The sequence below is a fragment of the Thalia democratica genome, chromosome 6 (genome assembly GCF_965202585.1).
Source record: "Thalia democratica chromosome 6, ktThaDemo2.hap1.1, whole genome shotgun sequence".
NCBI classification, from domain to species: Eukaryota; Metazoa; Chordata; class Thaliacea; order Salpida; family Salpidae; genus Thalia; species Thalia democratica.
In genome coordinates, this window is record NC_139170.1 from 59,698,913 (window position 1) to 59,710,643 (window position 11,731).

At 25.2% G+C, this 11,731-nt stretch overlaps 1 protein-coding gene and 1 non-coding gene across 2 annotated transcripts; one reads left to right on the forward strand and one right to left on the reverse strand.

The window, feature by feature from the left end:
* Positions 1-3,929: 3,929 nt before the first annotated feature.
* Positions 3,930-9,267, forward strand: LOC145839277 (alpha-1,3-mannosyl-glycoprotein 4-beta-N-acetylglucosaminyltransferase B-like). Its single transcript, XM_082946873.1, has 6 exons — positions 3,930-3,935; positions 4,066-4,224; positions 5,097-5,279; positions 6,829-7,047; positions 8,508-8,657; positions 9,148-9,267. The coding sequence occupies exons 1-6, from the start codon at positions 3,930-3,932 to the stop codon at positions 9,265-9,267; spliced, it is 837 nt and encodes a 278-aa protein (XP_082802999.1).
* Positions 9,268-10,515: 1,248 nt separating this feature from the next.
* On the reverse strand, positions 10,516-10,597 carry Trnas-gcu (transfer RNA serine (anticodon GCU)). The gene has a single exon. It is a non-coding gene; the product is annotated as a tRNA-Ser (tRNA).
* Positions 10,598-11,731: the final 1,134 nt, after the last annotated feature.

Consider the following 11,731-nt stretch of genomic DNA (forward strand, 5'->3'; position numbering starts at 1 on the left):
ATACTATTAAAGCTATCTTTTAGCTTAGTCACTATATTAAATAAAGAGAAACATAAAAATATTGTAAGTCTTGTGAAAAAATATAACATTCAAATAATATTTACCCAACATTTAGTTACAATGCGAAATTTGTAAATTCATCTTTGCAAGTTCAACTATACGACAAGCAAAATAAGAAAAAAGCTTAACGCATTTGGCGCATAATAAATTACGAGTTGTGTGATATAAATAAATCATTGTTGACCGAAGTTTTTCGGTTTGACGAACATGAATGTAAAATTTTCTTATTTTTACAAATACCTGTGATATTGAAGTTAAGAAAACTTTTTTTTTGTTCATTTTTAAAGAAGTTTACTTTGATTTCAAAACATTTATAGTTTAGTAATGAAAGTGCCTTCACTTATAAATGAAAAGTTTACTTAAATCAGTTGAACTTCATTATGCTAGTGAATTCATATATTGGGAAATAATTTTAGTTTAACAGTTTTTTAATGTAAAACAAAGTATACTATTCAGTTTAAAAACTAAACAGTAGTATTTTTCTAGTAGAAAAGTATAATATAAAGATTATATAACTTGAACAGTACAAGTTGTTTTCATTGTCATTTTTTTTTTACTTAAAAATATTTTTATATGTCTAGCAGCAAAAGTATAGTGTAGCAATTTCATAAAACCTAGCTTCTAACATGTTTTAAAGCTTGTACTCTAATTTCATAATTTTATGGCAACAGTATAGTTTGATATTTATTCTAAAAAAAACCAGTAAATTTATATCGTTTAAACACTGGTAGAGCTTTTTAGTGTAAAAACTAATACTAGACTTATATACTAGATTTAAAACAATGATTTTATTTTTTTAGTATTTAAAGTTCCTATGACTTGAATAAAGCACTAGCTAAATCATAAAAGCTTTTATATGAGGTCATAATATTTATTGATTTTCTTTTTCGATCAATTTCTTTCGATCAATTTCGATCAAAAAAAGTTGAGCCTTTTTCACTGTCTATTTTGTCAAAAACTTTATTTAAAGTCAGGTATAAAACTTATTATGAAAGCAAGTTTAACGTTCATTAAAATTTGATATTGTTAGTACAATTTATATTTTTAGCTTAATTACAATCATTAGAATTTAAGAAATTTTAATTGAAATTAGTTAAGCAAAAATTGTATGTATACTGTAGCTTAAAGGAAGTTTTAATTTATTGAATAGATCAACACTACAAAAACTAACTCTACAGTTCTATTTGCATTTAGCAATGACTTCCTCCTTAAATTGAAACAATCTACTTGAAATTTTAATAAAAATGAAATATTAACAGTACAAGCAAAATGTACTTATGTATAAATGTTTGTTAAAGCGTTGTAGTGTTTTTTTTTATTTATCCAACTAACTTAATATGTAATCTATGCACACACTTTTTCTTAAAAACTGTTTACTTCTGGCAAGTAAACACTTTTTTTCAATTTATAAACTAATTTGTTTATGGGGTTCTTTAAAACATTTTTGTTTTTTCAATAGTTTATTTGTACATATAAACTATAAGCACTTTTGTTTCAGTCACTTATTTTAGAATATAGATTGTTTAAGTTTTTATTTCATTAATTTTTTAGTCAGTCTGAGTATTTAAGTTACAAACTTAAGTATTACTTTTACTTTAAAATATTTTGTTAATAATTTTTAACATGAAATAGTTTTTTTTATGTTAAACTACTATATAATCGAGGAAAAAGTTATAATTTCTATCATACTGTACTTTTTTTCATATATATCATCCGTAAACATTAACAAGTATTAGCAAAATATTAAGATTTCTATGTTAAACAAATATACTGTAGAAAACAGAACCAAAATATTTGTGCATAGTTACATTACTTTGTTATTTTATTTTGTATACAGAGAGAAAAATAAAACTTATCGATTTACAGAAGTAGATTACGTGCTTATTTATAAAAATCTTTATTCCCTCAGTATTTATTATTCTCATATTTGTTTTAACACAAAGAAAACAGAACTAAATTTAATTGATCAAGTTATCGATTTCCGCTTTTGTTGTTCGTTTAAGCATCTTGTGAAAAAGGGTTAAAGCTTTATGTAAAGACATTAGTAATTTAATTTCAGTGAAATGTTTTTGTGATTGTTTATGCAAGTGTACTTTTTTTTTTTCTCGAGGAAGTATTACTTATGCGTGGCATTATTTGTTTTAAGCTGCAACAAAAAAAATTAAGATAAAAAGCAAAAAGGATTATTTAATAAAAATTTGATGCTGCATAAATTTTCAAAGCATTCAATTACTTCTTTTTTTTTTATATGTGTTTCAAGACTTGCTTTAAACTGGTTTATAATAATTTGCATGTTTAACAAAAAAGAGAAAAATTACCATAAGCAAATTCTTTTTTTTATACTTTTTGTACCTTTAAATTTGCTTAATAACAATTTATTGCAGATTTAAAGAATATGAGAATAAGTAGAAATTTGTTAATCCAGGGAATTCTCGTTTTTACTGTATTTTTGTTTATAATTCTACAGTTGCAAATGTCTGTGACGAATATGAATAAAAAATCTGAACTAATTTCAAACTTGGTAAGTTGACTTGTTTTCTATCTGTTTTTTTTTTCTTTTTAAATTTCTCAAAATTGTTGTTTATTCATTAAAAAAGTTAAGTGTGTTGTGGCATCTTTATAGTTTTTACCGGTTTATTTTTATGAAAGTTCTATACTAAATGCTTAGTTGTACCACATACAGTAGTATAATTAGATTAAATGGTTTTATAAATTTTAAAGCAACTTTTCAAAACACGAGTTATATTTTTTTATCAAACTTATAACTTAATCCTAACTTTTTTTTTATTTTTAATGACTTATTTTAAACATTTTGTTCTTTTATATAACTATTAAATAAGGCAATATAATTTAAATTATAATTTTAGATAAATTGCATGTTAAAAGTTTGTGTTTACATATTTAGAAAAATTACACAGTTTGCTTTGTGTTGTAAAATGTTTAATTTAGTTTAAAGCCATTTTAAGATCGACTTTAAAAAATTTAAGGAATTTTTAAAGTAAAATAATAATTTTAAATACATATTTTTAACCAAATTTAGTGAAAAATTAATCTTTTTATAAGAATAGTTGAATGTTTTTTTTTTCGGTTGTGTAAAATAAGCATAAAAAATTAAGATATTGTAAGCATTCAAAATGTTTTTTAGTAGGTATAAAAATACGTACTAGCATTTTGGTTACAGGCAAGGAAGTAAAATTTTTGTGGCAATAAGCTTTAACCAAGTATTTACTTATTGAAAACGATTAAACATGATTTTTTTTTTTAAATTTAAATGTCTAGAAAAGTGAATACGTTTATTTTGCATAACTACAAAAAAAAATTACTTTCAGCTTAAGATAAATATCAACTTATCAAAACAAAATAACAAGTTTAAACTGTGTACTTACAAACGTTATAAACTGGGAAATTTTACTTATTTTTTCTTTATTTAGATTATAAAAAATAAAGAAGAAATAAAAAGGCTGAAGCTAGAAAACTATGAATTTAAAGAAAACACTTTGCGCATGTTAGAAACTATTTTGTTTGTTTGTTGTAGAAAAGTTTTATTTAATAGTTTTGCTGGTCGACTTAATTTTAAAGTATCAAAATAGCAACTAGTTCAAAAAACAAACTATTTAAAAAATCTTAACTTGCATTGTTTAAAATAGATGTAGTATTAAAAAATTAAAAGTTAAGTTTTTAAATACTGTAAAGGTATAAGTGATGATTATAGGGTTGCAAAAGCAGTTTTTATAACGAGAAAACTGACTGTAAACATAATCACTACATTATTATAAAAAACTTTCTTATGATAACAAGGCTTACTTAAGTCATTTAAGTTGATTTGAATTACAGTATTATTTTTTTAGTAATTTGAAACGGTTATATCTATGACGGTAAAAAACAATAATGGTTTTTTTACCTTTTAAAACTTTTTAGTAGGGTTTTTATTAGACTTCGGGAAGTATTAAAATAGTCACTTTTAATAAATAGTTGTTTTCTCAATTTATCAAATTGTTTTTACAGAATACCGACTCTGATCCGCACAGCAGTGATAAATACTACCTTGACAACAGAGAAGACGGGATTCCGTTGTCAGGGGGGTTAAGGAACCCCCAACCCATGAAAAAAGTGGGTCACATTGAAAAAGGAGCAGACATCATATTTGGCATACCCACTGTTAAGGTTTATAGTTGTTTTTCGGTTTTATCATTTAAATATGACTTGAAAAAGTAGAAAATATAAGTCGATGCAGTTTTGGCAAAAAGCTTTGTTGTTGATGTTTTGCAAATTATTTAAGTTTTTTAATTTTTACTTGTTTTCTATGTTTAAACGTCAATACTTAAAAAAACACAAGCTAAACACTTCAAAGGTTTAAAAAGCCATAGCATTTTCTTATCTTAATTTGCTACATGTTAATTCTTGAACTTTTATATAAGTTTGGAAGAATACGTTTAAAAAATTAAATCAAAACCATTGTAAAGTTTGATACAGTTACTAAAAAGTCTTTTAAGTGTTTTGAAACATCAAAAACACTTAGCAGATTTTAGTTTTCATGTAAGTTAAAGTTGAGCGGTATATTTCATGCAGCAGAGATTTTAAGCCGTTCTTTAACTCATATGAACTTTTCATGACCTTTACAAGGAAAGGCTTCTTACCTGACCCAAATGTTGAAAATCAGTTATAAACGGCTCGAGCTAGAAAATTAGTTAAAGATCTGATTGTGACGTAATGATTACATTTAAAACATTTTTTTTAAACTGAGATAATTTGTCAGAAGTTTTTAGTTTCAAATACGCTCTTTAATTGATTTTTCAAGCAATTAGTAGTGCTTACTGCATATACACACTAGTTTAACTTGCAAATAAATAAATTTTATAAACTATCGATTCTTCAGACGTTTCAACATATGGCAGTTATATTTTAACAAATTCGGCTCGTAACCTACAAATAACTGCCGATGTAGGCTGAAGCTAAACGCTATTTTATTCTAAACCGGGCTAAGTAACGTTTCCAATCAATACTCGCATTCAACCTGAATTAATATTTTATCGCAGAGGGAAAAAGCGTCATACCTGACACAAATGCTGACGTCAATGTTTGAAAATCTGAACGAAAACAGCGAGTTCAATGTGAAATTCGTCGTTTTTGTCGCCGAAACTGACCATAAAGTTTTGAACGAAACCATGTCGGAAATTACGAATAAATTTCCCGCGCAAATTCAAAATAAAACGTTACAGGTAAGGTTATACTTTTATTTTAACTTTTGTACAAATATTTTTCAAACTTATTTTATTTTTGTTATCAATAATTATATCATTAAATATGAACAGTTTTTAGTTGATAAGCTTTAAACATTTTGTTAGATTTTTACAACAATAAAACAATATTCTGTGCTAATTCAGAATTAGATGCTACAGCTGAGAGTTGATCGAAAAAAACAACAGCAAAAGTCTGACAAAACTTAAGCCTCGACTTTTGTATGCTGTGCTCAAAATAAACATATATGTTCGATCATACCAATTCGATAATCAGACAACAAACTTTCGGTAGACTGAGACCTGAGTCTCGTTCTTTTTAAAACTCGTCAGCCAACCGCAACTTAAAAATTTGTAGTCGTCAATCTACAAACAGTTTTGCCATGAACAAATCGTTTGATTAGCAAAACTGTTGACGAGTTTCAACAAAAACAAAACCCTATCTCAGTCTACCTAAAGCCTGTGGTCAGACGATCGAATTGGAATGATCGAACATTTATATTGTTATATTGATGTTTTTTTTTATAAAATTATACCTGTAGCATCTAATTTTGTTTAAGTAAAACTTGATTTACTACTTTTGATTAAATTCTAATTTGATATATCTTTTTTTTATGCCACTTTAGGTATGAGCCTTTTTTGATTGATTAGCTTCTTTTAGTTTAGCTGTTTTTACTAAAAGTTCAGGAAATTGCTCAAAACTTGTTTGAAACAATTCATGTATATGTTTTAACAAGTTTCAAATGTAACTGTGTGTTAATCAAAGTAATAATAACAAATATTACAAATTTTAAAACGTAAAATAAATATTCTATTCAACTTAATTTTGATGTTGCTTTTATAATTTAACAGTTTACATTATAAATTATGTAAAACTACACTAGAAAATATTGAACCAATTGAATATTTTTTACTCTCATGTTTACTTAAAAAAAGCACATCTTTATTTAAAAAGCAATTTAAAAATTACTTACCGAAAAAAAGTAGATTTACAAACAACTTCAAATATTTCAACGTTTAAATTCAAACCAGTGCATGTAAATATTTAATGCTTCCTAACAGCAAACAACTGGTGACCTTTGACTTATAGAAAAAACGCTTACGATTTTAAAAGTAACAAATTTCACTTGTTTTGTAAAAACTATAGTTTCACTTCAACATAGATCAAAAGGTAATGTACTGAAACAAAATACCTAAAGATAATATTGTAAATTACTACATCATCTAACGTTTTTAAGGATAATATTGCAATTCATTAACTTTAATCTGTTACCCCCTTACTTTAACTGTAAATTCTACTTTAACTGTAAATTCCCTTACTTTAACTGTAACCCTTACTTTAACACCATTCAAAACTGATAATATCGCCATCTATCAACTTGTACCCTAATTGGACGAGAGTAATAACGATACTAATATATTATAGATCAAAAATAGCATTAAGATATAACGTAGATAATACAAATATTATTCTTTTAACCTGTACGAACATATTTTTTTAAATATAAAATTTCATCTAAACTTGAAACAGGTAATATCGCCATCCACAAACTTGTACCCCAATTGGACCAGGGTGATAAAGATGCCGGACAACTTGGGCGACCCGTACGACAGGGTTGTGTGGCGGTCCAAACAAAACTTGGACTTCGCCTATCTGCTCATGTACGCGTACAACTTGCATCCAAAGTATTACGTCATGATGGAAGATGACGCAATAACCAAGAAGAATTACGTCGAAAGCATCATGAAGGTTGTAAAACTTAAAAAGTTGTTGTTTACTGTGTAAATGTATTTATTATCAATAACATTGTTTGTCATGATGACGCAAAAACTAAGAAGTATTACAAGTTATGCATTATGAAGGCTATATACTTTTTTGTTTAATTCGTTTAGTCATTATTTATTTTATTATTAAATATATTTACAATTAATAGCATTGTTTGTTATGGTGACGTAATAGCTAAGAAGTTATGCATTATGAAGGCTAAAAATATTTTTCTTTTTTTAATTTATTAAATCATTATTTATTTTATTATTAAATAGTATGCTTTGTTATATTATTTTTTGTGATGAAATAACTAAAAAGTACTACGTGAAAAGCATTATGAAGGTTAAATATGCAATTTATATAACACTAGTAAACAAATGATTTTTCAATGTATTATATTAAAATAGATTTATGCAAATTGTATATTTTATTCGCGACCGGTTTCGGTGACATGAAATTGCGACCTTTTCAAGCAAAAAATAAAATATGAAACTGCAGTAAATTGCAGTAAACTGCAGTAAACTTACATCCCAGTAAATTGGGCATTCTTTTTTAGTTAAGGCAAATATATATATAATGTATTATATTAAAAATAATCAGTAGAGATAGTTTTAACATGTTTTAATAATAAGTTTTGTTTTAAATTCCGCAACCATTCCATTAGTCGTCTATTTTATGTTCATAGTATCAATACCTGTCATGTACTTAACGCATAAGAACGTTTTATGACGTCACAGCTGTTTCGTTTCAAGTTCATGGTCATGTATTGCAGTGAATGCATTTGTGTCTTTTTTATCTCCTATACATTGAGTATACAGCTGAAAATGATTTTGAATACTTTAATGTATTGAAGTTATAATTTAAATATTAAAACAGCAGCTTTTAGTGAATTATGAGAGTAAACTTAAAAAGAACTATTTATAACAATAGAATAGACCTCTATAAAAATCAAAAGTTTGAAATTTTATTAAGTATACTTTAAAGCATACTATTACGATAAGAAAAATATATTTGAGCATAAAAAACATTTGTAACATCTACATTTCCTTTAACAGCAAAGTAGTTTGTATATTTTTTTACACTTTACAGTGTTAAATAATTGAAACTGTTTACCCATAGATAAAAAAGTAACTGATTTTTTTTTTAATTTTGCTTTTCTGCAAATTGCTTTGTTTGTTAAAAGACTTTTAAAAGTTTTACTTTTGCTTTGAATCATAAATATTTCACAAGTTGAGCTAGCTTATAACGTTTGTAATACTAAAAACTTTTAATTGTACCGTACACATAAACATACAAAAATTATTTTCAACTATAAAATTAATTCATTTAACACTTAAATACACGATGAGAATAACAAGCAGAATATGTATTTATCAAAGAGTCAAAATATACGTTACAATAAATAACTTAATAAATACAAAAACTGAAATAAATCATAACAGTTTGCAAAGGAGAAAGAGTCTACTGATTATTTCTCATTGTCGTTCTGTGAAGCTGGGTTCATTGGCAAACTGTTCAGGAGAAAAGTACTAGCTTCATTCGCTTCCTACATTCATTTGTTCTATTTGAAGAAACCTGTTGATTGGTTACAGGTTGGTAGGTTTAAGTAAAGGAACTTGAAGTCAAAAAGTATTAAAAGTTGAAAAAACACAAAACATTATTTGTGTGAATGATTAACATTAATCAATAAGATTTTGTAATATGTATTTTTCCAAGTTTGAAACATGAAATTTCGATTGAAACTTTTGATATATGTTAATTGAAAGTCTGCATTGAGTTCAAAATTAAAAATTTACGAGTTTTAAGTTAAAGAGAATTTAAGACATTGCTAGTGTTGAAAATAGAAATAAATTAAATGTGCACCAAAATTTAGAATTCGTGTTTTAAACCGGTCTTTCTTGTTTTATTAGTTTTTGACCTAAAATTTTAATTTGTTACTTGGAAATATTATACATTTTTACAAACAACTTAACATTTACAGCTAGTTAAAGTAATTATGCAACTTAATTTTTCTTCAAGTAAAAACTATTAAAGTATTAAATTATTTTCATTTAAAAATAAACATTTTTTTTTAATACATAGTACGAGTTCGCAACGATCGACTTATGTTCGTTTGATCAACCTTGTCAGAAGTGTAGAGACAGGATAAAAGAAAGAATATTTGATAGAAAGCCGTCTTTGTTTCAACACATGGGAACGTAAGTTTTTAAATATGCACTATCTTTCATTTTATTTAAATCTTTTTTTGTTTAGCAAATTTAATTTTCGGTAAATTCTGTTTAGACTATAACATTTACAATTCTAACTATTCAAATTTTCGATATAATATATTTTTTACAAACCAATCAATATTCAGTTTTTTTAAAACATTTAGAGCACCTGAGCTTTTTTAAATATTTTAAGTCTAGTAATAAAAATTATGAATGTTTAAAAGCTAATTTTATGGCTTTAGCTATTTTAGCTCCCAAATTTTGTTTTCTGTTTAAAGAGTACAAAGTAACTGAAATATTTAAAAAAAAATATTTAATCTAATTTTTATCTTAGAATTTCGTCACTAAAAGGAAAGACACAGAAATTTAAAGATAGGACTTTTGGAAAAAATTGATTTTATTTGTGATTATTCGTATGTTGGTAGGCAATTTATTATTATTTGTTGTTTTTTTACTTTAGATTTTTCACACTTTTGTTTTAATTAGTATTATATCGTGTGATGTTTTATGGCGCTAAGTTTTTTTATAGTTTTTGTATAAGTTAAGCTTATTTAGTGTTTCTATTACTTATATTTTTAATTTAAAACAAAATATTGTTTTGAATATTTCTATTTTAGGTAAATAACCTTGAGATTATATTTTACTATAAATGTTAAATAGCGTTTTATAGTATGTTTACCGTATTATTTGAATTTGTATAATTAGAAAAATTGAAAAAATTGTTATATTTTATAAAACTAATGGTTTGACATTTAATTGTAAATTGGTTAAATTACATTATTTAAATATTTTACTCAATTTTTTTATCGTAAATTTTTATTGTTTTGTTTTCTTATTTTATGAAAAGTTTAACCTAGTTTCATTTTTTGACTAAAGCTTTTTGAAAACAACAATTTTTCGTTTTTGAATTTGTAGAACTCACGTAGTTATCAAAAAAAATGTCAAATTTTAATAAAACCAGGACGTTTTGCATATGAATTTACTTAGGTGCGCTTCAACTACTATGTAATAAACGAGCTTATATAGTTCAAGCTTCAATGATTATCAAAAGATCAAAATCGTACAAATGAGCATAAATAGAATTTAAGGCGAGAAATTAATCACGAAAATCTTTATTTAGCCATATGTTGACAGCTTTTATTTAATCCGCCGTGATTAAGTGTCAAAACTAAGAGGATTGTTATTTTAAGCGGCTATTAAAATGCAATGTTATCATAACTTGAACAAGCAAATAAAAAAACGACGGAGATGGGATTCGAACCCACGCGTGCAGAGCACAATGGATTAGCAGTCCATCGCCTTAACCACTCGGCCACCCCGTCTGACAACTGAGGGCTACTTTTTAAGATTATAAACTTAAATAAGTAGCTATACGTTAACAACTTTCTCTACAATGTTTATTTACATTTCTCTGTTTACACTTGCTTACTTTCTTATCTAACCAAACAAGCTTTTGTTTATTTTGCAAATCTTTTTACTTCACAAACTTTTATAGTACTACATAATTTGAAGCAAATATTGTTTATAAATTGTATTCAAAAAAACATTTAAGTATAAAAAGAAAAATGCTTTTTAACAAATGCTGCACAATTTGTAATAAAATATAAACATTTAAAGCTATATTTTTTAAGAAATACATTTTTTAAACCATAAGTTTATCAAAGAAATTAAAATTGATAAGTTTAGATTTCATTTCAACACTTAACTTCACAAATTAACATAAAATAATAATTTGTCTCGAAAATTGCAATTATCTTAAAATAAATTTTTAATAAGCTTTCATTAGTTGTTGACTGATGATATCATTTTTTTTTACTTATTAGGCTTAGTAAAACTATTTGTTGTAGTTTCTTTACAAACTTCTATATTAAACTTTTTAACCAAAAGTTAAATGCCAACAAAATATAATTTCTGCTTTAAAAGTTCAAAAAACAGTTTAAAAATTAAAAAAAGTTCATTTTATTCAAATATTTTGTATAATTAACAAGCAGCGCATGTAACATACACTAAAAAAATTAAAAAGTTTCAGTAAGCTAATAAGAGAAATTTATGTATTTAGCAATAGTCTTTACTCGTAAAAAGTGCAAATGTTTTTCGATATGTCATCTTATGTTTTGTTCATTTGTTAAGCTTGAAAACTTATTTGACCAGTTTTATAAAATGTAATAATGATTTTTCTGAATGTTTTATGCATTTTTATTACTTGTATACTTTTTTACACTAAATATATACTAATTTACTATTTTTAATTTGTTTTTACACAATGTGTGGCACCGAATAAAACTAAACTGTATTAGAATTTTTTCCATATATATATATACTAAATATCTAAATTAGTGTGCATCAAACTTTTCTTGAATAACTTAATGCTCATTGTTTGATTACTTAGAATTAAAAGCACTTTTGATTTAGACTATTGCGGTTTAAGTTAGTAGTATAATTTAAGTTGTTTTCAA